Source organism: Didymosphaeria variabile (assembly GCF_027946475.1).
Source record: "Didymosphaeria variabile strain IMI 356815 chromosome Unknown scaffold_1, whole genome shotgun sequence".
NCBI lineage: Eukaryota > Fungi > Ascomycota > Dothideomycetes > Pleosporales > Didymosphaeriaceae > Didymosphaeria > Didymosphaeria variabile.
Genome location: NW_026611620.1, coordinates 1703024 through 1728479, shown reverse-complemented (window position 1 = coordinate 1728479; position 25456 = coordinate 1703024). Strand labels below are relative to the sequence as shown.

The 25456-nt window shown below is 51.6% G+C and overlaps 9 protein-coding genes across 9 annotated transcripts; 7 read left to right on the top strand and 2 right to left on the bottom strand.

Annotated features, from left to right (window-relative positions):
• Positions 1–2480: 2480 nt before the first annotated feature.
• Positions 2481–3737, top strand: N0V89_000552 (uncharacterized protein; the record flags this gene model as incomplete). The annotated part of the gene is made up of 1 exon (XM_056209373.1): positions 2481–3737. The coding sequence occupies one exon, from the start codon at positions 2481–2483 to the stop codon at positions 3735–3737; it is 1257 nt and encodes a 418-aa protein (XP_056076195.1).
• Positions 3738–8260: 4523 nt separating this feature from the next.
• TMP1 (Thymidylate synthase) lies at positions 8261–9214 on the bottom strand (the record flags this gene model as incomplete). Its single annotated transcript, XM_056209372.1, has 1 exon — positions 8261–9214. One exon carries the CDS (start codon positions 9212–9214, stop codon positions 8261–8263), a length of 954 nt encoding a protein of 317 aa, XP_056076194.1.
• Positions 9215–9501: 287 nt separating this feature from the next.
• N0V89_000550 (uncharacterized protein) lies at positions 9502–11157 on the top strand (the record flags this gene model as incomplete). Its single annotated transcript, XM_056209371.1, has 3 exons — positions 9502–9686; positions 9734–10004; positions 10051–11157. 3 exons carry the CDS (start codon positions 9502–9504, stop codon positions 11155–11157), a joined length of 1563 nt encoding a protein of 520 aa, XP_056076193.1.
• A 372-nt stretch (positions 11158–11529) lies between these two features.
• On the top strand, positions 11530–13039 carry N0V89_000549 (uncharacterized protein; the record flags this gene model as incomplete). Its single annotated transcript, XM_056209370.1, has 4 exons — positions 11530–11697; positions 11756–12785; positions 12849–12877; positions 12944–13039. 4 exons carry the CDS (start codon positions 11530–11532, stop codon positions 13037–13039), a joined length of 1323 nt encoding a protein of 440 aa, XP_056076192.1.
• A 382-nt stretch (positions 13040–13421) lies between these two features.
• N0V89_000548 (uncharacterized protein) lies at positions 13422–14716 on the top strand (the record flags this gene model as incomplete). Its single annotated transcript, XM_056209369.1, has 3 exons — positions 13422–13497; positions 13967–14302; positions 14391–14716. The coding sequence occupies 3 exons, from the start codon at positions 13422–13424 to the stop codon at positions 14714–14716; spliced, it is 738 nt and encodes a 245-aa protein (XP_056076191.1).
• A 1189-nt stretch (positions 14717–15905) lies between these two features.
• On the top strand, positions 15906–17267 carry N0V89_000547 (uncharacterized protein; the record flags this gene model as incomplete). Its single annotated transcript, XM_056209368.1, has 1 exon — positions 15906–17267. The coding sequence occupies one exon, from the start codon at positions 15906–15908 to the stop codon at positions 17265–17267; it is 1362 nt and encodes a 453-aa protein (XP_056076190.1).
• A 716-nt stretch (positions 17268–17983) lies between these two features.
• N0V89_000546 (uncharacterized protein) lies at positions 17984–19696 on the top strand (the record flags this gene model as incomplete). The annotated part of the gene is made up of 1 exon (XM_056209367.1): positions 17984–19696. The coding sequence occupies one exon, from the start codon at positions 17984–17986 to the stop codon at positions 19694–19696; it is 1713 nt and encodes a 570-aa protein (XP_056076189.1).
• Positions 19697–20483: 787 nt separating this feature from the next.
• On the top strand, positions 20484–21025 carry N0V89_000545 (uncharacterized protein; the record flags this gene model as incomplete). Its single annotated transcript, XM_056209366.1, has 3 exons — positions 20484–20717; positions 20775–20849; positions 20909–21025. 3 exons carry the CDS (start codon positions 20484–20486, stop codon positions 21023–21025), a joined length of 426 nt encoding a protein of 141 aa, XP_056076188.1.
• A 161-nt stretch (positions 21026–21186) lies between these two features.
• On the bottom strand, positions 21187–24021 carry N0V89_000544 (uncharacterized protein; the record flags this gene model as incomplete). The annotated part of the gene is made up of 4 exons (XM_056209365.1): positions 21187–22911; positions 22964–23444; positions 23501–23641; positions 23690–24021. 4 exons carry the CDS (start codon positions 24019–24021, stop codon positions 21187–21189), a joined length of 2679 nt encoding a protein of 892 aa, XP_056076187.1.
• Positions 24022–25456: the final 1435 nt, after the last annotated feature.

The window sequence follows — 25456 nt, the reverse complement described above, 5'->3', positions numbered from 1 at the left end:
GGTTCCGGAATGGGCTTTGGATCTGGGAAACGCGGATAAGCTTCGGATAGTTGAATATTTCGGTCGTCTAAATCCATGTAGAATGTAAGCCTCAGCATCGAGCAGCAGCTTCTCAAGATCGATGCGTGACCAAACAGATCGAGCCTTTGCTTTCGCGGTGACCTTCGAATAAACACAGGATGTGTAATATCTTGACCCCACACGTTCGATTAGAACGATCTTCGCGTAAACAAGGCGTAAAGAATAACACATCTGGTCAATAACTCTGCGGTGCATTTAGTGTCTCCTGCTAGGCTGAAGTTGAAACTTCGACGCGATCGAAGGGCAAATAATGTTATACAGAAAGGGACTAGCACGTTCCCTTCGAGGAACAACTCAACAACAGCTTTCCTGCCCTCTCCCCCATGACTCCTACCCATGTACATGCACTGTCTTACCGCCCTACCCTTCTGCAGTGCTCCGCCTCACTTGTCGAGCACGGACAGTTTTCGGATGGCGCAATCTCTCGTTGGTCGCAGTCTGTGTGACCGCGCCGCATGAATACGATTGCGGCGCCTAGCTGGCTCGGCTCGGGACGGATGTTGTGGGGGCGAGCCTTGTGGCCTCCCAACGAAAAGAATGTCATCGAGGATGCGATCAATACATATTGGCTTTTTAGTGTGTCCCTCACCGCTCATAATGTGAGATCTACAGCCTTAACTGAACCCCAGGTTACGGCAGATGAAAAAGAAGGCAACGATATGCTGACACGCCACACGACGCAGGCACCAATCTCAAACCTCAACAAAATCACACCAAGAAGATCACCAGGCATCTTGAGACACATTCGGTCTAGCGAGAACGACTCGCGAGGCACTTTCAGTATCTTTCTACGTATGCATTCGCTTCCACGGTGCTGCACGTTGTTCCACGCCCCTTTGTTTGCGGTACTGCTAACGAAACATCACTACAATTGAGAGTCGATCACCCAACACATGACGTCCAAGAATGAGGGTTCTGACTTCTCTGAATCCCGGGCTTCCACGTGGTAAACGGGGGTTGACAACGTCCCCACACTCCGCTATCTCCCGTTTAGTTACACCGCCTGTTTCGCCCTGTCGCTGAGTACGATCGCTATACTGCAGTCAGTACCGAGAAGCACGACATTACTTGTTGCTCAATCTTTCCCGGTCGACGCGAAGCTAATACCAAGGGAGCCTTTATGTGGGCTACGTAAAGCGACTTATGACACCGGTGAACCAGATCCCACCCCTGGCTATGCTACCACCTACAAAATCAAGGAAATCCAATTCTGCAGAGTTGACCTGGTTGCGTTAACGTCCTGCTGCATGGTGCTCTTTAGCGACTAGCGTCTCTGCGGCATGCTGTAGTTTCATGCATTATCGAGAGTCATGAGGTTCCTCTCGATCCTCATTTCTCTACCTTCGCGCTTCATGATAGCTGCTCATGAGCGAGTGGCAAGGTTTTGCACATGGACCCAAACCAATCTATGAAGGTGGGTGCCAAGAAATTGGTTTTACTTCCTTCAGTATTCACCGTTCGCTGCTGTGATAGACTGGAAGACCTGTCCGATTCCCCTGCTTTCGCAGACGCATGGCTCATTAGTGATCTGCGTCTTTGTATTTTCTTACAGAGCAATGCTGGCGCAGGACTACGTACATCTGGTATCGCAATTGCGTTCAGTACGAGATCTTGGGGCGTCATGGTCACCGGGCTGTGTCCCACCTGAGAATTACGCCCACGCTTGTCTCAGAGCAAACTAGGGCCCTCGATCCTAGATGTTATAACCTACGAGGCCACGCGAGCAAGATGCAGACACCAACTCACTCATTCCGGTCCACGGTCTTTATTTTGGTGTTCATTTTTGTTCTTCGTCGCTCCTTAGTCACTCCCCTTTCAGCGCCTGCACCCGCGAATCCTGGCTTCTAGCGCCCAACCGCCAATCGGAAATCGCCTTCGATCAGCGGCAGCCATTCCTTTTCCAGCAAGAGCCTCTATACGCCCCTTTGACGAAGTTGGTGATCAGAAGACCATTTATTATTATTGTTATCATCGATTGCAAAGCTTGATTGCTCTCTTTGACCTGCATCGGACCCTGAACGTTGACGGAGAATGGACGATCAATATTGGTGCTCGGTTCTTGTTGAGCTGGACGCTTCTCAACTTCGGTTCTTACAACAAAAGATCAATGACACGTTGGCAGAAAGGTTGGCAGAACATGGCCATGCAGGGAGTGCAGAAGGTTCAAGTGCTTCTCCCTGCAGTTGGGCCATCTTGCTAATTGTGAAGAATTAGACCAACGTCCTTTCGAAGCCCAGAGAACTACGTACTGTTCGAATGCTTCCACACTGTATCCGTCCGGACGGTCTACTCCTGTAGCGAGCTCGATCTGCAGCGACTGGAAACCATGCTTTCCGATCTCTCACGATGATGTACCCGGTTGCTCCCCATTATACTCGACCGAACTTCCTGTGTGGCCTATGCACATCGCCTCCAGTGATCCAGGCCAGCTTCAGTCATCCATAGGCCAAGGAGCCTTGCACGAACCTCTCAATGAACCTAACAGCGCAGACCTGGCTCCAAAGCAGTTTATCTGTACCTTCTGCCTAGAATTAGGCATGCAGAAGATCATCAAGACAAAGCAAGATTGGAAGCGCCACGAGGAGGATTATCATGATGGGACCGGTCTTCAATGGATATGCCAGGTCAGAGGCTGCGCTGAAGTGTTCTCCCGCGGTCTTGACTTCAGAAATCACCTCAAGAAAGGCCACGAAGGCAAGAAATTTCCCCGTGACTGCAAAGAGGTTCGGCAATTACCTCGTATCTACGCATGTGGCTTCGAGAACTGTAGAGGCGGGCTCTTGAAAACCTGGAAACATCATTGCGACCATGTTGCTACGCACATGGTCGAAGGCGACACGTCTTGGACATACAACAGAACCATCCGAAATCTCCTTAAACATCGCGACATATCAGCCCACTGGAAACAGGTATACGGCATCCTATGCCCTCAACTGCACATCCTTCACAGCAATCTTACGTGGGACGCTCAAACAACAAGCACGATGAGAGCGCAACTGGAGACCCACAACTTCGGAGGCCGCTTGGAAGACTTCTTGCTTAAACTCTTCCATAGCGGACTTCCTTCGGCACAAGCAAATGCTTTCGCCAACATGATGCCATCTTCTGGATTGGCTTCTCCGCTTTTGTACAGCGCACCACCAATCATCCCTCCAATACTACCTTCGCCTATGGACTTTGGTTTCGACCCCTCATTCGGAAGTCACAGTGCTCACCAGACTGTGACGGGACCTACAAGCAACGGTATGGTGGCATCGGCGCCGAACAACCGGAACAGCGTTACCATGGCCGATGCACCGCCCCTTTTTGAACCCGACACCTTCAACGCTTGTTTGGACGATCCTTTCAAGGAGATTCCCCAAATGGCTAACGAGCTGATCTCTCTTCCAAATTTCATCGCGGAGACTTCCCCGGACTATGATGCCTACCTACCAGAAGTTGAAGACCATACAGCTGTGCAAGACAATAACAGGTCTCACTCCCCTCGCGCTCTCGCGGCTAAGACTAGGGGATGGCTTGCATCAAAGAAATCGCAACACTTCCAGCATATGACCATTGAACACCCCGATGTTCCCCGGAATGTGCGCCTTCCCAACAGCTCATCCCGCAAGAGGTGCACCACAACTGTGCATCGAGTACGAAACGACCAGACCTGATCATGGCTGGTATCACAGCCCCTTAAAACCACTTGTCCACCTTCAGAGCACGTTTCTACCCGTGATTGCCCTATCCACCAGGGTGAGACCTGTCTTGCCGCAAAGCCATATTGCAACACGGTTCCTTCACACCCGATGAGGTGGTTGTGCATCCGGTCCTTCCGCTTCTGCGTCATCATTTGTGAGTGGCTGTCGCCCAAGCTGAAACTGTCTACTCTGTCGGGCGTCGCTAAATCGCTCGCGTCTTTTTTTATATTCTTCTCTGGTCGCTAAGCTCCAACTACTGGATGGGGCACAATTCAACCATCATATTGGGATTTAGCGAGTCCCTCCTCGCATCATCCTATTGGGAGGTCGTTCGCTTTCTGCATGTTATCACATTCTGCGTGGCAACGCAATATGCTCGGCTGTGTAGCACGGTCTTGCCTCTTTATCCTTGAGACACTGAAGCCTCGAGCCAAATGTGTCGTTATGATCTGGGCGCTAATCCACTCATTTGTGTTCACGCCACTGTGTTTATGGATCTGTGGATCTCGCACGACTAGGAACACAATCTTTTCGATTCACTCATTGATGTATTTGTATAATTGTACTCCTCAAACGAACAGCAGGAAAAATGTGACATACTGTTGTCCCTGGTTTAATGAAGCTAGCCATATAGGGATATGAAGACAAACTCTCTAAAAGGCCATTATAAGCTTGTTGTAGTGCTCTGCCGTGCAGCGAACGTGGAATACACAAGAGCCCTCGCCAAGGCGATGCAGGTTCTGTATCTTGATTCTCAGATTCCTGCTCTCTTACAACTGCACCCCAAAGGACCCCATAACACGTCCCATGAAAGCCGTCCTATCTGCTATCTATCCCTCACAATCTTTTGAGACCTTGATAAAAGATTTCGCGACTATGATATGCAACAGACTGTACAACGCAATAACTCAAAAGTTCGACGCATCGAGGCATCGAACATAACAGCTAGAACCATCCGCAAATGCGTTTCATAAAGCAGCGAAACCAGTTCATTCTGCGTTCGATAACATGGTGAGACGAGATGACTGCGTGGAGTACGAAGAGTACGAAGTCAAGAAAGCATGTATGAACCTTTGCATAAAAGAGTCTGCCATCCAGAATAAGAACTTTCACGAGTAGTTTGAAGCTCATGGTGTTGAGTTGAGTCGGTTTGTATGCTTCCGAGGCGCGAGAGGTACGTGGGGATGTTCGTCCCGGGCGTGGATGCAGTGATGGAACGCCTTAATTTGGAAAAGGTAGTAGTTCATTCTTATTACTATGCATGCAAGTTAGTTTGTCTTGAAAACACAAAGTTTGCGTATGGCCACCACGAAAGCGTTGTTGAGCTTTGCGATCTCGGAAAGCTGTTTGTTGGATGGTTAAAACCCGTGCCTCTTCAACCAAACTTCGACGTTCAATGGCAGGTATGCCCTCAAATTGGCTTCGCCGCAGGATTGGAACATTCTGTGATGTCATTCGAGGTCACGTCTTTAGCTTAGATGGATACGTCCTCCAAAAGAGCTTTCCCATAGTAAGCACTGGGGCCACGATACGCCGCAATCAGAACATCGCATGCAGCTAAAGGAAGGAAGTGCTTCAATAATTAACTCCCGTTTTACCACGTTTCCAGATCAAAGGAAGTCTAGGCTATTCGATGTCTCTATCTTGTATAAGCCTTGAAAATACATCTCATGCCGTTCGAATACGATAACTCCAGAGAGAAGGTTACTTTTCCCCAGTTTAGTCCCCAAACCGTATGAGATGTCGCTAGTTGTTACGCGTTTGCTTGCTGCCGTAACTGAAGTCGACGTTGTTTCTCGAACCAACTATAGATGGCGTCAATTCGTCGATATCTTGCGTCACGGAACCGCTTCTCAACATCGAACACCCACAGCCCCACATTGAGTGGCCAGTTGAGTACTCGTTTCGTGATGCCCAGACACCCGAGTGCAACGTAGTTCTGTGAACACACGATAGGATACGCCCATCGTATGGCGTCGAACAAATGCATGCTGGCCTTCAAGCCGGGAAGATATATAGGTGGAGGTATCAATGGCATCGCCTTCGGCGGTGTCTCGATGAGGAACGATGGCTTTTCCGGTGGGAGCTCTTGCATAGTGGGCAGATCCCGCTGAAGAAGAAAAAGGATGTCGCAGAGTTCATCCTTCATCGCCGGATCCACTTCGTGATGACATTGTCCCAGAACTCCCTCGCATCAAAAGGTACCTTATTCCCATAGTCCTCGGAATCCGCGCTATCCCCGGAGTAGGTCGCAGATAACCCGCAGCCATGTGCCACTTGCTGCGTTGACGGCGAATCTCGTCGCGAGGCGTCGTCCAGGCCCACAGCTCTGGGAATCGTTGGGACATCTTGTCGTTCGGCCCGCCACCGTTTTGAAAGCTCAATCTTAGATTCCGTGATAGAATGTCGAAGATTCTCTAGAATGACTTGCAGATGCCTCGAGCTACTATCGCGCTGTCCGTATCCCGGAAGTCAAAGGCTGCAGCGAACTTTCCCCAGTCCAATACATCTCCTAGCCTCTCTTCACCTTATTTCCTCCCGTATCATCAATACCCAGACACCCCAAAAAAGCCACTCTAATCAAGGCAACCCATACTGTAAACCCCGCATTGAACCAATCCCCGCCCCGCCACTTGCCCACATCAAGCCTCCCCTGCTGCTTCAACATCGCCCACATCGTTGCCAAAAGCCCAATATCAACGACTAACGTCGCAAACTGGACGATTCTCCACACCTTCAAGTCGTCAGACGCGCGCAGAATGACTCCAAAGATGATAGCCATGAATGCATACAGCGCTGCAGCTTGATAAAGGAGCGGGCTGTGGGATAGAGGATCGTAGGTGGCGAAAGAGGGGGGGATGGATGTTTCCAGTAAGGTAGAGGGGGAGAAGATGCAGGCGAGAACTGTGAGGACGAGGATGAAGGGGTCGATGATGGTGAACCAGATGCGGTAGAAGGGGTGGACGGACGCTGCTGACATCGTGATTCCTGTTACGGCATGGATGGCTTTTTTTCTGAGTGAACTTTTGGAAAGAACCGCGATTTCGAACTTCGAGGCACAGTTTGGCGCTTGAAGTACCTCGTACCACCTTGCAGTCTTGGGATCATGCCTCACGTAAGCGAGCGCTAGGCTCTTTCACGTCAATGGGTTACACAGGGCCACTTGAACCTGGCTAACATGGAAAAGGCTTTATCTAGCTTTGCAGGCATGTGGGTGAGCATCTGTTTTTCTTTGCGATAAACTACGATTTCTTATCCTCTTCACGCTTCTTTGAGAGGCCGAGCAGTACGATATTGGATGTTCAAGTATATAATCTCTGCGCAAACGTCCTTGCCCAGATATCTCTAGTATTAGGTTGGTTATAGACATGCTCTACCGAATTTCTTCCGTAATCCTGTCCACATAAGCTCCGCTGCAACATCCTGAAACTTAGGAAAGAGATGTCGACAAAACAATTACCACAATAGTAATAATCTAGTAGCACATGCTCCACCCTGCGCCTACGGTCCTGGTAGCAGTGACCTTTGCTCTTGCACTCGCACTTGTATATTCAGTCGAGGGATCCGTAGCAGTGGCCTTCCGCTCCCTACCGAGTTCGGCACCTTCTCGAAAGAGATTTCGCTTACGTGGGCCCTTCTAGACTTTGGAACATTCGCGTCAGATGTGTCGAGGGCGATGGTGGTGTGGTCTTCGATTTCAGAACCGTAATGAGGATCTTTCGGCGTGTAGGTGTTGCCTCCGCCGTAGTTGTCTTTAAATTCGAGGCCTTTTTGGCCGGTAAGCTTGAGGGTCAGTTGCAACCCTGTTTTATTGAGACAGAAGATTGCGGTGGAGCCGCTATTAGTGAACGTGGGGTTATTGGTGAAGCGACGGGCGGCACTCCTGTCGTGATCAGTCTCAACGCGAGTTCAGACCGTTCCGACAGAGGAAAGACTATTAACAGATGTAAGGACAAGCGGGTAGCAGTAGAGCAAATTACAAACCAGTCGAGAGAAAAAACAGACAGCATACCAGATCTACGTAGTAGTGTAAATTACTCTATCAACCGAATGGAGTATAAGGTTTCGCCCGGCAAAACATGCAGAACTGTTGCAGCATAGCGCAGCGCTTGTTCGCTTCTGCCACTGTTGCCATTCGCTGAACTGCACATCCTGCGGTCTTTCCGTCCCTCTTCAAGTTTCCCACCTACGATACGTCTTTATTGATAGTGCTTCCAACACCCAATGATGAAGGTGCATAGGCAAGGGCTCTACTGTCGTTTACGCAGGGCGGCCTATGGAGTTGTTTGGTTGCACGCGAAGCAAGCCACCCTCTTTACGCCCGACCTCGCGAGCCTTTCAGATTGCGATGAAATGGCATACATTATGTATTGGTATAATACTCCTGAAAAATGCAAACATAGACGCAATATGTAGCAAGACTGCGGTCCTAAATCCCAATGTATACAAGTTTCCAATCCTTGACCCTACCCATCCGTTTATCAATATTCATATAATCATACACTCATCTTCATCGCGATCGTCGCATGCGGCTTATATCCCAGCACCTCAATATCTTCCGCTTTCCATCCATCGATTGAGCACCCAATCTCCTTGCTGATCTTCAATGTCGGGAATTCCCTCGGCTCTCTCTCGAGCTGCACCTTCAGCGCATCGACATGATCAGCATAGACGTGCGCATCGCCCATGGTATGCGTGAACGTCCCAGGCGTAAGATCGCAAGCATGCGCCAACATATGCGTGAGAAGTGCATAACTTGCGATATTAAACGGCACGCCGAGTCCCATATCGCAACTCCTCTGGTAAAGGATACTATGCAGCACGCCCCTCTTCTTCTCCTCGCCCTCCTTCGCCCTCGGAAACGATACGTAGAACTGCGCAAACATGTGGCACGGCGGGAGCGCCATCTTCTTAAGGTCTGCAGGGTTCCACGCGCTGAGGATGATGCGGCGGTCGTATGGCTTGTTCTTCAGCTTGTCGATGACCTCGGCGAGCTGGTCGACGCCCTGGTCCGTGTAATCTGCATCATGTCCCTTATACTCTGCGCCGAAGTGCCGCCATTGGAAGCCATATACAGGCCCTAGGTCTCCCTCCTCGTGGTGCGACAGCCCCACGCTGTCAAGGAATTCGCGGCTGCCATTGCCGTCCCAAATCTTTATGCCAGCGTCTGAGAGGGGTTTAGACGATGTGGTGCCAGCAACGAACCAGAGCAACTCTCCGATCACGGCGCGCAGGAAGACGCGCTTTGTGGTGAGGAGGGGGAGGATGAGCTCGGGCGGTTGTGAGGGGTCGGGGAGGGGCGGGAAAGGGCGAATTTCATTTGTGCCGGGGCGAAGATGGAGTATGTGCCGGTTCCGGTGCGGTCGGGGCGGTGCTCGCCATTGTCGAGGATGTCGCGAATTAGGTTCAGATATTGGTATTCTTCGTGCGTGGGGTGGGGTGTTGTGCATGAGGAGCCACTTGTGGGCGTTTCCTTGGCGGATTCTGGGGCGTGCGAGGGCGTGATTACGGGCTCTATGGCAGAAGGCGACATGCTGTTTGTAGACTGAGAGAGACGTGGAGGTACAAGAGTGTTGCAGCGTTGCATAGTCGCGCTACGCGTCAGGCCGTGGCACCGTGGGAAAGCGCGACTGCGCGAACCGCAGGTCCGGCGCGCCGGAGTGGGTACAGCAAGCTAACTTGTTTGGTGCTCACCGCCAAACATTCGAATCAACAACACCACGAAGCTTCTCCCGCCATGGCTGAAGAGCAGGCGGCACATCACTTATTGAATGTTTTGGAGGAGAGGGGTCTCGATGCGCATTTGGATCTCGACAACGTTCTTCTGGCATTCGAAGACGATGACATAAAGAGGGAGGCTGCGGCATGGGTTGAAGAGTATTTGCACGAGGATACGCTTCTGACAACTGAAGAGCTGGAACTGTGAGTGTATTCGAATTAGTGCTAGTCATTCAACTCACACGCGTCAGTTATCAAACGTTGAAGAAGAAGGGTATTTTGCATCAGTATGAGGCGGAAGAAGAACCTGTCCGTCCGTTCATGGACCGTGAGGTAGCTTCGGCGATACTGTCATTGCAGACGTCGACTGCAGCAATTGAAGAGCAGTGCAGAGTGCTCGAGACACAGAAAGATGCGCTCATGAAACTGAAGGCTCTTGATAGGCCGAATTGGGATGTTGAGCATCAACGCAGCGAAAAGAGACGCAAGGAGCATCAAGAGAAGGCGAGGCTTGATGTAACTGTAAGTGGATTTGACCACTTGAGATCCGATGTGCTGAACATTATAGGTCAACGATGTGTCTACCACAATTAGCGAACAGCTCGCTGATATCCAGCGCGACATCGACGCCGTGAAATCTACCCTCAAAAGCTACCTCACAGAGCGGCTCGCCTCAGACGACCAGATACTGAGTCGATTGCCGGGTATCGTCTCTCAAATCGTTACTGAGCCTGAAGTCGGCGAGGATGAAAAGTCCATCGAGCAATGGTGCAAAGCCATCATCTCGTACCGCACAGCAGAGATCAAAGCCAAGGTAGACACCGTGTACCTCACCAGCTTGACTGACTATTCCTTTGAGAGCCTTCCCACTACATCCGAAGAAGAGCTGGAAGAGCGAAAGGCAGCTTTAAAGGCTGAGCTTGAAGATCTGCATACCGAAATTGCCTCTGTGGCCGAGATGGTGGTGGATCATGAGCTGCGTAAGCCAATGATGGACATGAGAAGTCGGAAAGAGCGAGACACTATCCAAGCTCGAAGTGCCTGGCTCAACTACGTAGTCACCACCTTGGACTACATGGCCAAACGCCTCGACACCGTCAATGACCACACTAGAAACGTCGACGAATTTCAACAAGCATTTGCTCACATTAGCCAAGCTGCGGCGAAGCGAATGCTGGATACGAGCAAAGATGTATCAAGACCAGAGATTCGTCGAACAAAGTCCGGCCGAAACTCCATCTTCTCGCCTGCGCTGAAGTTGAAGCCAACGAAAGCTCTGGACCTGCCACCGGCTCTGCAGGATGCGCTTCGACACGCCAGCATCTCGTTCAACCAAGACAGCATCGAAGCTCTACAAGAATCCTTGACCAAGGTTCAGCTTGAACGGTCAAAAAAGCTACAGGATCATTACAGTTGCGCTACGACATCGACTCAAGCTGAGCTCGCCGACCGGCTCAGTATAGCGAATGCTGATTTGAGATCGATTTTCGGTCCGCTGTACAAGCACACTCCCTTCCAGCAAGTCAACTTGATGGACACGAAGCTAGAGAAGGAGCTGGAAGAGATGGACAGAAAATTGGACGATGCAACCGAGCAGCTGCTGAGTGCCGAGACAAACGAATTGAGTTTGAGTGATCCGAAAGTAAGGGCGTTCATCGCGAAGTATGGAAGGTGAACATCAAGGACCCATGCAATTGGAGTAGACTAGATTATATCAACTGTTGATGTTGGATCACTTTTGATGTTCGTGTCGGTAGTGATGTCGTTGAAGTCCTGGAGCACCCCGTATGCCGCTCGCCGAATGGAGTTTACGAGATTCTTCATGCGGTTAGAGCTCATCCCCAGCCCCCAAGTTTAGCTGACAACAACAGCTCCATCACCACCACAACACCACCGCCAGCGTCCCCTAGCGTGCGCGGCATGCTGCGACACAATACTCGAAGCTTCACAAGCTACAGCTCTCAGAATTGAGCCCACCGAGGCAGCCTCTCGTCCAACGACCACCGGCCGCCCTCGCAGCTGCGTTTGACCGCGTCTCTCCGCTACCATGGCCAGAGGAAACAACGATCTGGGGAAGCTGCTGTCCGCCGGCGGTGCTGCGGCAGCCCTCGGAGGTGCCTACAAGCTTGGAGAATTCCTGTACAAGGCGAAGCGTCTGCGCGATGTTGGCCCTGCGAACGCTGTTTATGTGCGCTTGATTGGCCGCGTGCGATCTGTAAGAAGTCCGTTCACCTCGCCAATGTCACAGCTGCTAATAGAGTACTTTTCCATAGGACCTCGATGAAGTCCGCCGCTTGCTCGCCGTTAAAGAGGTTCACGATGCGCTCGAAGCGAATCCCGAGAAGGCCAAATGGGTATACGGCGCTATGCGCGATGTGCGCGGTGCCCTCGAGAATATCACGCCGCACACTGAGCGCGTGGGAAGCGATGTTGAGGAGGGCCGCCGCGTTGGCTTGCGACACCGTGTGTACTGGCTCCTCAGCGAGAAAGAGAAGCTCGAGAACAGAGAGAAGGAAGTCTCGATCGCGCATGCCAGTTTGACTGAGGTGATCGGCTACCTCACGGCGCTGGAACCAGAAGGCACCAAGAAATCGAAGGACAAGCACGACAAGCATGAGAAGCATGAGAAGCATGACCGCCATGACTCACGCCACGATGTGCATGTGGACAAGCACGTCGACATCGATATCGACGTCAGACACGAGGGCCCGCACAGGCATGAGAGGGAAGTCTGGGTCGAGCGGGACGACCATGGCCCAAGAAGAGTGATCGAGGAGCGTGAGGAGTGGACCGAGCATGACACTGTGCGCCGCCGACCTGGCAAAGTCGAGGAGCACTACGTCGAGCACGAACAACGCGGACCAGGTCACTACGATCTGCGCGAAACGTGGGTAGATGAGCACGGCCGTCCTCGCCGCTATGACGAGCGCGAAGTCTACGTCGAGCAAGGTCGCGATCCCCGCTACGAGTCTCACTACGAGGCCCACCACCAGGACCATCGCCACCACGACGACCGCCACGTGGAGCGTGGCCTCCACGTTGAGCGAGATCCCCGCGACCCGCGCCACGTCGAGGCCCGCTATTACGAGCGCGGACCCGACCGCTATGAGGAGAAGCGTTACGAGGAGCGCCGCATCAACGAGCCTCTAGGCCGCCGCCCGGAATCGTTTGAAGACCGCCTCCCAGAACGTGACACCTGGATGCAGAGTGAGTCGCGCGGGCCTCCTTCCGGCCAGTACAGCAGATACAACGACTACGCTGAATACGGGGCGCCTCAGCCCTCCGGTGCAGCGAACTACCGACGTAAGTTCGAGGGCGATCCTGGCTTCGGAGACGAAGAGCTGCTGAATCGTGACATTCAAATAGTGCCGCCGAATCCCGAGTATGAGCGTGAGGTAAGTCACATCCCCACCCCGCCCAGGAAACGAAAAGGCTGGATGAGAGAGTCTAACGTGCCACAGGTCTGGGTCGAGGAGAAGGAAGACTACCGCTATGACGAGTACGGCAACCGGCTGCCCGACCGCTACTTTCCCAATTTGCCCCGCAGCCGCCTGTGAATGAAGTGGATATGCTGAATTTGTATTTGGTTTGGGCGCTGTGTATGTTTCTGAGTGCTTATATTGAATATCACGTATGTAGCAGCGAGACCAGCTTCCCCGTAGTTATTGACTATTTCCCTTGTTCATGTTCATCACATCTTCACGCGTGCATCTTCGCGGGGTAGACCGTCCCATGTGGGATCCCAACGATCCACCGCCATCCACGGTACCTAAGCTCGCCTGCTCAGGGCGGACCCTATTACCACACACGCTGCGCACTGTAGCGGCAGCTTGCACAAACACAAACTTTTGGAGAAGCAAACTTCCATTCTACGTTAAGTGCGTCCAGGATACAGTATACAGCGTCCAAACCCAAACGCACACACCCTCCATATTCACGATGCCGCCTCCAGTGACTCAACGACCTTCCTGCCTGAAGAGGCACTGGACCGCGGCTGGGTCGACGCAGTGGACAGGTAAGTGATATCGCTGGGTGCTACAGGTTCTTTCTAGTCATGCATTCCCCTGCTAAAGCATCATCTCTCTGAACTATACATGGTCTCTTGAGTTGACCCAGAGAGCTCCGACATGCAGCTGAGCAAAAGGTACTGACCCTCATACCTTAGGTATATCCCGCTTCGCAGCCCACTTCCAATGCCTGTCCCTCATCCTCGCCGCCGCCCAGCTCTGGCTCGGAGCATACATTCTCGCCAGCCTGCTACAGTATAGGATTTGGACCGAGACCTGCCAGAGCCCACATGCACATGATCTCGATTACGTAGAGCGGGCAATGCGTCCTCCTTTTGTCGTATATACGCAGTATGACAAGGCTGCTGGAAAGAGGACGGAATGGGTGGGGAACTTCGGCTCTTCAGACAGTAAGGCGTACGTTATCACACTATAAGGGGATGGGGAATCAATTAATGAAGAAAAACAGTTTCATAGTCCTCTACAGTCTCATCCTGCCCATCTGCACGCTCTTCATGGCCGGCATCGTGGTCTACAGGCACTTCAGCGCCTTCCCCATGAGTCTGCGCATGGCCTTGTATGCGGGATTCTGTCAGATGTTGGATTTGCTGTGGTACCTTTATTTCAACGGCTCCTTGATTGTGGATTGGTACGGGCCGCAGAAGCCAGCGAATTGGAAGAGGCCGCAGAAGCCATTGGATGATTGGAATGTGTGCTTCGTTGATAGAGCAAGAGGAGCACAGATCAGGAAGCAAGGATGGACTAGGATCGGATGTTTGGAAGCTAGGGCGGTGATTGTGATTACGTGCGGATGTGGGTAAGTGCTCCTCTCACAGCAGATCTACAGCCACAAACGCAGAGAACTAACGATCTAGGGCGTTTATATATGTGGTTCTTACAGTCCTTGGCATCCATCGCGCCGCCAACGCCACCCGCGTCGCGCAGCAAACGCATGCTGCCAATGTACGCCTCCAACAACTGAGGAGGGAATCTCCTGTCCACGGCGGCAGCGACCACGAGCATCTCGAAGCCGCGGTGAGCACACCTCTCCCAGCCGATGCGCCGGTGGAGGACAGGGAGAACCAGTCAGGATGTGTGGGTAACCAGAGATGGGCGGATGAAGTGCACGGAAGATCAGACTCGGAGGGTTGGAGTTGTGTGGCTGCAGCGTTTGAGGAGCCAGTGAATCCGTTTGCGGATCCGGTGAGGGCAAGGGACATGGTTTAGGGTATCTGTGGAGATGAGGAAAAGCCGGGGAGGGAGGGGAGGGTGGCGGGGGTGGGCTGGTGAAGGGGAGAACGAGGAGAATGTGAAGATGTCTATTCTTGATCCCTGAGTTGTTGTCTTCCTTTATATGTTCTCTTATTTGGGGTTTCATAGAGCGATAGCGCCGGAAAAGATCTGTTGAATTACTGTCAGGAGTCTCTGTGGGTTTCACGGCTGGTTGGTGCGATAGAGGGCAACTGGGCGGAGAGGCGTTGGTGAGGGCGGTTGCGCCTTGCGTTAGATGAGTTCCTGTTCATACAATGAGCGCGATTTATGTGACAAAACATGTGCGCTCATAGTCTGAAGTGATTTTGTGGTCGAAAAGGAAACACAGGTATTAGCTGTCTCGAAGACCTAAGGTCGTTGATGATTGTTCATTTAGAGTGAGTGCGTGTGTATCACTAACTTCATTGGAGAGTGCAGCACAAGAAAGGGTCAGGGCGAACATGTTTAAGTTTGCACATACTAAAGTTCACTCAAGAGCCTGTGAGGACATCTATTCGCACTAAAACCGCATGACAATCGGTCTCACCGAGCAAAGTGAAAAGCCTCCACGAGAAGCGACATGCGTGTTCTCTAAGAGTAAAGAAGTGTATCTCTCTCGGTGAACGGTCGCGATGTCTTCGCTTGTGCGCTTTGCCGTGTGTAGGTGATTACACTACATTGGTACTCGACCTTCTTGATTGAGTAACATAGATTGCTAATTGATCGCGGCATGTGCGGTGGTTGAGAAAGTCGAGACTTCGCGCGCGCCCGTATAAGGCAAGCACGGCCTGTTTTGGTAGCTGAGCAAGTGCCTCGTTTAGCACAAGGAGCTCAAAACCACGAAGATTGAGCAGGACGATGAGATGAATCTGAACAAATAAGTGTTAGTCTATATGAGTGGATGTCTAGTGTCTCTATACTTGGGCAACCTACATGCCGGTCATCTTCATTGTTGAGTAGAAAGTGTGGAGGTCGATCCATAACTCGCGGAGCGATGTCCGTGTACTCGACGTGGATCGAAGATCGATCGCCTCCGCACGCCGGATCCGCACCATGATGCGGGGCTAGCCAATTCGAAGCAAAGATTTTTAAAATCGATTGTCCTCACCTTTGAAAATGTAGTAGAAGGACGCAAAGATCTTAAGAAGAGAAAGGCTTATTGGTAATGGCGCAGGAAGAGCATGAACCAAGCCTCTTGATTATTGGCGCGGGTACCTTCGGCACCTCCCTTGCCGTGCACGCCTCAAAAGCCTACACCGACGCCTCTAAGATCACAATAGTCGACCGCTGGTCGCCGGACGGCCCTGTACAAGACCAAAACGCTGCGGCAATAGACATCAACCGGATTATCCGGACCGACTACACTTCACCATTATACTGTAATCTGGCCAATGAAGCTATTCATTTCTGGTTCTGGAACATGGAAGTTCAGGGCCACTTCCATAAAGCAGGCTGGACGGTGTTCGATGGTCCTGAGCAAAATCGGCATTTTCGAGACGGTGTTCACAAGACCTTTGGAAACAGGGGATCCAATGTCGTAAAAGATGTCCACGCGGATGAATTGATCAAGGACCATGAGATTCTAAAAGGTCTAGACGGCGAGAAGTTAGGGAAGAGGGGTATTTCAACCCCGAGGCGGGGGTGGGTAAATGCCGCCAAAGCGACGAAGGCGTATTTGAGGGTTGCGGAAAGTCAGGGCGCGAAACGAGTCACCGGTGAGGTGGAAGAAATCCTGTTCCGAGATGATGGCACGGGCTTGGAAGGTGCGAGGTTGCAAGATGGAACAATATTGAAGGCAGACAAAGTCGTCCTTGCAGCCGGAGCCTGGACAAGCAGCCTGCTCTCACCGCTCGAAGACATACTCAAGATTGCGGACAAGGATCGAATCGAGCGGCAAGTTACAGCTGTCGGCCGCTTATCAGCGTACTACGATCTCAGCGAAGAAGAAGCGAACCATCTGATGGAGACCAAGCTCCCCATTGTAGTAATTGGTGGTGAAGTTGACATCATCCCACCTTACTATCACATACCGACTTTGAAGGTCAACGACCTCAAGACCGAGTTCACCAATACCACCACCACCGCAGCTGGGCGGCGCATCAGCGCACCAAGTAAGAAGAACCAGATGCAAGTCCCAGCAAGGCTCATTCAGCAGAGCGAAAGAGTCATCAAGAACAGTATCCCAGAATGGACCAAGACACGAAGCCCCGATCGCTGGCGGATGTGCTATGATGCCGTCACGCCGACCGAAGACTGGGTACTGTCACGACATCCAGACGATCGATTGAAGAATCTGTACATTGCAGTCGGTGGAAGTTTCCATTCATATAAGTTCATGCCAAATGCGGGAAAGTATTTGCTGAATGTGCTGTATGGGAAGAGTAACGGCGAAGAGAAGGATAGAGCGTGGAAGTGGAAGAATGAGGTTGAGCTGGAAGAGCGAGGGGCGAAGGAATTCGGCGAGAGTCCTCGAAATAGGACTCGACTAGATCTAAATGACTTCGAGGAAGAGAAGGCCAGATTATGAAATAGCCGTACATCTTCAGTCCAATATGACGCCACGACATTACTTGAGTTTACGGTCACTAGTTTTCTTACTGTCCAGACGAGAAGAGCCATACGAAGTCATAAAGTACTTTCGGATGCAGAGCTGCTTATTCTTGCACTGTCTCTAATGGTTCCAGGTAATTTTCCTTCTAGTTTAAGGCATGTCCGTGCCTTACTGGCCACAAGTCTTTCGAACTTAGACCGGCGAGGGTACAGAACATTTGCGTTCGTAGTGAGAGAAGTTAGTGGTCGAGCAAGCCGAAGCAGTGGCACATTGTCACACATGTCAAACGAACCGAACTGAAACCTTGGGTTTTTATCGCCAAAATCCCCGTCCCCGCATCCACATCTCAAAGCGGAAAGGCGCTACACCCTGCACCACGCAATAGGAACCGAATAACTCTCCGATGCCACGTCTCAAATGTCGCATCAGTCAAACCGAAACCAAATGGGGATGTGAATGCAAATCAGAAGCCCCCACCGACGAATCAGGACCATCGTCACTATTTTCAAACATCAGCCCCCTCACCATCCCACTCTAGCTTATCATAGACGAAACACGTTCACCAAGACGTCCACAACGCCATGTACGCGCCCGCTCCAGCCCAATCTCAAAGTCAACCACCTATACACCGGGTCCGAGACTCCTGCGTCCGCCTCATGACTTTATCCACCGGAAGGACGTCTGTCTAAACCATGCTGCTCGGTAGATCCACTTTCGAGTATGTCCTCGTCAAAGCAGTCATATACTTCTTCAGCTACCTTGGCCTCGTTTGCCTCGCATACTTCTACCTGGTATTGTCCATTGGCGGTGTCAGGTTGATTGCGCACCCTGTTTCCATCGCGATAGAAGTTCTCGGTGCGATCGAAATCCTGTTCTACCTCTTCTGGTTTCTACCGTACTGCTCTTATCTACGCAAAAAGAAAGCGTTGTTTCCTCCGCCATTGAATCGAGAACATCGACAAGACTTGTTCGATAGGAGTCTAGCCGTGACCTCGGATATTGAGCTCTATGTCAAAAAATGGATGTGTGGGGCAAATTTGGAAGATTTGAGAAGGGAAAACGTGAAAGAGTGGTTACTATGGGCATTATTTGACAGAGAAGGTCCGCCGGGAGAAGACGACGAGGAGCTAGAAGGATATGTCGAGACGGTTGAGGAGACGCTGGGGAGGAATATTAGGCCTGGATGGGGACCTGTAAGCTGTGTCCGACTGAACTTCCGGAAGTTTTCAGTCTCGCATCGAAGTCTGACCTACTACATGGTAATCCTGCTGTTCCAAACCACAGGACGGCTACTGACTAGTTCTCAGATGATTGGCACCATAGACTTCTTCTCATCAATGATCCTACTCGCATCAGGCTTCAGCTTCTACCGTCAACCGCGCGTCAAGTTCTTGAAGACCTTTCCACTCCGTCCACTCACGCTTTTCGCGCCCAAACAGTCAGCCTCTCCGAACTTCAGCTACTTTTACCGCCCGCACAAATCTACTACGCACCGTCCGATAGTCTTCGTCCACGGCCTCGGTATCGGCCTTGCCATCTACATACCCTTCTTCCTCATGCTACCAAAGGACATTGGCATCCTCGCCATCGAGGTCCTTCCCATATCGTCTCGCATAACAGAAGCAGGGCTCCTTCCCGCCGATCAAGTGCGCGAAATCGGCGACATAATCACGCAGCAGAACATTGAATCGTTCGTTTTCATCGGTAACTCCTACGGCACCTTTTTCACGAAGTTGTTCCTAGAAAACCCCTTCCTCGCAAGCCGCATGGCACGTATTGTCCTCATGGACCCCGTCGCCATCCTGCTCCACATCCCGGACTTAGCGTACAATGCAACGAGTCGAGCACCAGTGCATCCCAATGAGATAGAGATCGCGTGGGCTGCAATGACAGAGCCGGACATCGCGTTCACACTCGCGAAACGGTTCTGCTGGCGCAGCCACATACTCTGGCAAGAAGACCTTCTCAGAGTCCCTACGACCATCGTAATCGGAAGTGATGACTGCCTCGTGAATGCGGAAGCCATCGCCGCATATATCACGAAAGGAGCGCCTCAGCCAGATCCTGCATCCGTGGAGTCGAAACCAGATCTACAGTGGTCGTGGGCAGACCGGAAATCTTGGGAGCGGAACGAGTGGAGCGGCGAAGGATTAGAACTGTACTGGTTGGAGGGTTATGATCATGGGCAGGGAATCTTCTCATCTCGTGTTTTGCGGAATATAGTGAAGCTTGTTGAGCGGTATTGTGCGAGAGACACGGACGAGGCGGACGTTCCTCCTGAGAAGGAACTTCCGCAGCCGCCCGGAGATGCTGATGTCGAAGGGTTTGAGCTGGTCTCGATATTGAAAGGGAAGGAGGCTGAAGTGAATACACGGAGAGACTCGGGCAATAGTCAGTCAATCTGATTTTCACTTCGCACGTCACGATGGGACGGCCCGGACGCGGAGGATAGGTTGCAATAACTACTCGACACGGCTAGGTATAAATGTGCAGTAATCATAATTTGGAAGTTCTGGAAAGCATTGGTGTCTGAATGAGAAAGAATTGCAGTCCGGCAAGTTAGCACGAGCAACGGAAGGCAAGGCCGGTTTACATACCCTAGCTAAGGAAAGCTTCCCCGCCAAAGTGGTTAGCGCGGGGGCCCTTACCTCGTTCCGACCTTCTTAAGGAAACTGAGGAAACAACACCAGGAGATGATTGCTTCTTACGGTTCTGAATTTGCAGCAAACTGTGACAGACCATTCGGAGTAGTCCAGCCGCCGTCAATAGTGAAGATCCTTTGTGATGTTGCCTGGCACTGTTGCCTGGCACTGTTGCGTATGTACGTGATTAGATGTACATGCGGGCATAGCACGCCTGCGATCGCTATCAGAGCCTGTCGTACCGTGTTTGTCCGCCTTTATACGTCTCTAGCTTCTAGAAGGTCATGTTGGGCTCCTAGCACTGTGGACCATTGATCGGATCCGCACCCGATATCCTCACCGGTAGCGGTCCCGAGCACGATAAAAGACATCGTCGCGTCCCCACAACCCCGAACTAACCCCGCAGTACCCTCAACGGAGAGCGCTATAAGTATATCCTGTGCCCTGAATTTTGGAAGGCTTGAATTGAACGTACTTCACTTCTTCCGCAACTCCACCAAACCCGGTACTAGTAATCAACCGACCGATCACATCGCATCTAGCCATAACCATGTCCAACCTCGTCCCTCTCACCATCGTCAAGGGCGCCGGCTTCGAGCACATCCCTCTTCCCAATGGCGAGAACGCAACAGTAGCAGACTTTCACACCACACGGACAAAAACCTCAGACGGCCCCACGCACGTAACATCCGGCTTCTACAAGATCGTCGCCGGACCTGCCCGCCCCGCACACTACACCTTCGAAGAGGCCAAGTACGTCCTCCAGGGACAAGTCGACATTCTCGTAAGCTCACTTTGCCCTCGCTTACCAATTCCCACCAGCCCACTGACGTGTATCTAGGATGAGGCCACTGGCGTAACGCACCACCTCGTGCCTGGCGACTATGCTTTCTTCCCCGTGAACTCCAAGGTCCAGGTACGTTTCTCTTTTTTAGTAGCCTAGAGCGAAGAGGGGATATGGCTGACGAGGGATAGTTCTCAACCAAGTCCGAGGGCTTCGCGTTTTACGTTGTGACGAGGCCAGTGAAGACGCCACACCCGAATTTGCAAGGGCGCGAGGAGGATGTCACGAAGCCGAAGTCGAGGTTGTAGAGGAGCAGCGCAGATGAGGATGAAAATGAGATGAAAGAAAATGGATGGATTGATGTACACATAGAGGAAGAACAGAGAGTACGCCAACATGCATGAATATCTGAATCAACAACGAGCAAAGCGAAATACTCCGTCAATGACCCTCTATGAACAGTAAATCTTCACAATTGCTGCGAGATACTCACTGACCGCGCATTTACGAAGACATTAGGCGCCCCGGGAATCAAAGTCAACACCGCCTCAGAGCGACCCGGAGGCGACTCGGTCTTCTCCCAAAGTGTGCGTATTCGTGAGGCATCTAGCCGAGTCGACCAAGTCCTTTCCTGCACGTTGTACCTACGACGCGTTCTAAGAGCCGCAACTGCACCCGCAGAGAGATACCAGCCATTCAACAGTTCAGCCAGATCTTCAGCCCTATCCGATGTTGGACGCGCGAACGACTTGATCCAATCACACACCTCGCCTTGGAATTGGGATTCGGACATCAATGGTTGGCCATCTGTCGGGCTGCTATAAGGATGGGAGAAGTCGCCTCGGTTGTCATGCCATTGCTTCACACTTCCCAAGCATGGAACCCTTGCTCTTCGTACTGTGCTATAAACCTCCCGTCGTTGAAGCGTGGAGAGGAGCTTTGAAATAACGGAGAACTCAGTCATGTCAGCTTCCTGGTCGACTAAGATATAGAGACAGTATTTGCGGCGCGCGAGATCTGGAAGGTGCCTAGTGCTTGGGACGTTTGAATGAACCAGGAACGCTTTCTGATCCTTGAAAAGACAATCCCCGGGTTGTGAGAGCATTCTTTCCTCTAGGCTAACATGCGTTGAATCCCGAATGGACTCTAGCAACTGTCGGTCTGGCATAGTGTGATTCTCGGTCTGAAATTGAACAGTATCGAAGACCATGCGGACCACACTTTGCATCCATATCCCTGGCTTTTCGGCATTGGTATCTTTAGCCTGTTGAAATACCGGCCTTACTTCTTGCCTCTCCTCTGGAACGTTGTAGTCGTCTATGATGATGACGGTAGAAGGCTCATCGAAGCCGAGCATATATGTGCGACGACAAAGTGCGGACATGAAATCTTCCAGAACGCTTCTATCGAGAAGGCTATCAAGCGCGGCAAGGACTCTATCCTTCCGACAATCAGGAGGCGTAATCGGGCCTCGTCTCTTGTACGCAGCGCGCTGAACTAGTAACTCGAGAGCATCATCTTCCACAGCCAGATACGTGAGTTCTCGAAATATCTCCCAGACTGGGTTCACGTAGTAGGATACTTGCAGTTGCACATGTATCCTGGACGCATCGATTGGGCGTGCAGATGGGTCGCAGGGCCGCCCAGTCCAACGTTCCTCGATAGCGCCTAGGGCGGCTCCATTGACAACGACACCCTGGCGCCTGAGGAGTACAAGAATTCGTCTCGAAAAACTCCAGACTTGTTTCGGTGTCTTGAAGCATCGAAAAAGTGTGTCAAGGTTGTCGCGTGTGATCAGGAGACCTCTTAGACGCGAATTGATCCGTCTGACATCTTTCACTAACCCGTGCGTATTCTTAAATTGCTGCTCAAGGGGGTCGAGAATGTTATCAATCGATTCATCAGAAGGTGCGTCCATTAACAGCAGTTGCGGTGGTGATTGTGGCTCTTCGGATGGACTATCATCACTGCACTGTTCGTCCATCCAATTCTCAATTTCTCCGTTCAGAGAAACAACGTCAGGATCGACAGTGGCTCGGTCATCGAAAGCTGAAGAAGCGAGCGACTTCAGTTGTCGCAAAATGTTTGGTCTGTACGTATCTCTGGCCCAATCCACAATGTAGTCAACGATGAGTACTAGCTGGAGAGATTCGTTGACCCCGTTGATACTGCCTCCCCAGAGGTAGTTGATAAACTGAGAAACGTTAGCTTTGGGAGAGTCCAAAAGGAGGCACCGCCAGACTTACGACTTTGGGCTTCCCATCTTGCACTTCGACATGACCTGCATACAACCGCCAGTCTTCTCCACGATACGCCAAATACCAAACCAGAGGTCCGCCTGGGACGCCCATGGTGTTGCCTTGTGTTTCGAGGAGCTCCAACTGTAATTGTAGAGAATTTTGAATAGGAAAGCAAGTCTGCAACTCCATTTGCTCAAAGCTCGCGACTCCTTTCTCGCTCTTAGCCTCGACGACCAGGAATGGGAATAAGAGTTGAGAGCCTCCATTGTTGGGGTGCAACGAAGTCTCAACGACGTCTTCCACTATCGTATTAGCCGCGAGTCGATCGTTGTGCGTGTATAGAGACTGGAGATGGGTATCAATGTTTTCTGTCCTGCGTAGACCATGAATTCTGTCGGGCCTGTGTTTGCGGTTGCTATTGCGATCCAAAGCTGCTGTATCCACACGAAATGAGAATAGATTGCTTATGCCTGGGTCCATCGACGAACTGTATCTCGTGTTAGTGGCTGGCCCCTGCTTGTAGAATTGCAGCAGGCAACGTACTGCTCATCGGCGCGCTGCGATGGATCGCACGTGCAAACCTCCCTCTTCTTTTGGCGATCCCTCAACGACGTGGTGAGACTATTACTGCTGTCGGACTCTACCTCGATTTCAGATCTCCATAATCTTCCTCGACATTTTTTGCTATTATCGTCAGCTCATCGCACTCCCAAATGCGTATGCACGACTTACCAGGCAACCTCGACGTCAAATCGTTCGAAGATCTTTGACTCGATTGCATCTCTCCAGCCAGCTTCGTTTTGAAGGTCGGCCCGACACCTTGCGGCCATGTGTGTCAGGTGTAAAGCCTTCCTCTTGATGTCCGACTGCCATGGCTTGAGCGGAGAATCTTGATAATCCAAGTACTTCATGTCGCCCAGAATTTGGATGGTGTCATACTGGCCTCTAAGCAAGGAAGGCACATCGGTCCTCCTCTTGTTGTATTTGATGTGCTTGATCTCTATGCCTTCGTGCCTCGCCCTCTTCCTAGAGTCTCCGATCACCTCACCCCTGGTTCTCTTCATCTTTGGTCGTGGATAATAGGGCTAAAGCGCTTGCTGGATGTATTTAAAGCAGAATATCGAGGGGAAGAGTCGGAAGCCGCAACTATCCGATTAACAATGAGAGGTTATAGTACTTCACTGAAGAAGAGGCGGTGCGTGCTCGCATAGGAGGGTATAGCCCGTGTACTGGCAGTCAATGGCTGAGCACTCACCAAGCAACAAGCTCATTGGCGAGCAACAGAGGCGTCTAGGCTACACGCGAAGTGCATGCTCATCGTGAATAGGTGGTGTAGGCGCTAGGCTTCTTTCTGCGTTGCTATTGGCCGGTTCCAGGGTTCCAGACAAGATATGGACGAACCGCTTCGGCCCCCAAGACTACGCCGCAATCTACCATACGATATTCCGTCTTGTACACTATGCGTTAAACAGCAGGTGATTCAAATTGCTCGATCGTGACCCTGCTGAAACAATAATCGATAAAAGGTGACCAAAGATAGTAGCTGCAGGCGCGACACAGCCTCAGAATGCGCATAGGCACCAATGCAAGAGCATCATCTGTGTAACAAGGCACATGGCTGAAACATTCAGTTTGATGCATGCGATGCTATGAAGCATTCAAAGAAACAGCGAAGACACGATGTCTGGTGGTCCTTGGCTGTCAGGAGGGAACAGCAACGGGGCTGCAAGCGCTATAGAGGTAGACAGTCGAGCCTGATGATATTGGTGTATAGCAGGGGAATGGCGCTCAAGGCTCGGAGAAGAAGATATTGCCGTGAAATTGGTCACATCATGTGAGGAGGTCGCTGCAAGGACCATGTCCCTGGAAGCGACCGGGACATCGTCGTAACTTCGACCAAACGCCACAGAGTCACTTCGATATTTGTCGATTGGGAGAAGGCCTGAGCCGATCCTTTGCTGTGCCCGTGTGGGGTTCGTGGGGGTGGGCAGGATCGTAGCAGACTGGTGTCGCCCAGGATAAGTGGACTCCACCAGTGCTTCAGCGAATTTTCGATTGCGTGTAGCAGCCTCTTCGGCAGTGGTATGTGGTTGTTGGCGCGAAGTGGCAGACTGCATGGGTGAAGAATTTACGAGCGCAGTAGGTGTCCGCCAAACAGGCAGCTACGATAGACGCCCGGAAACAAGAACCAAACGACTAAGGCAGCGAGACGCAATGTTCGTCCGCACAGCCTTACCCAGGACCCGCTCCAGTTGAGTGGAACAGACGTCCGTGACAATACCGCAAAGGGCACATCAAGCATCCACACAGCCTCGTCGTTCACGTGGCCTGTGATGTTAAGCCACACTGCACGTCTAGGCCGTGACGCCAGACCACGCTTATGCTATTTTCCCTCGCAAGAGGCGTGAATTTACATTGACCTATGCTCGCTTAGTTTAACCATTCCATTGAATGCCAGAGGATCTTAAATCTGCGCGTCTGGCTCCAGAATCTTGCAAT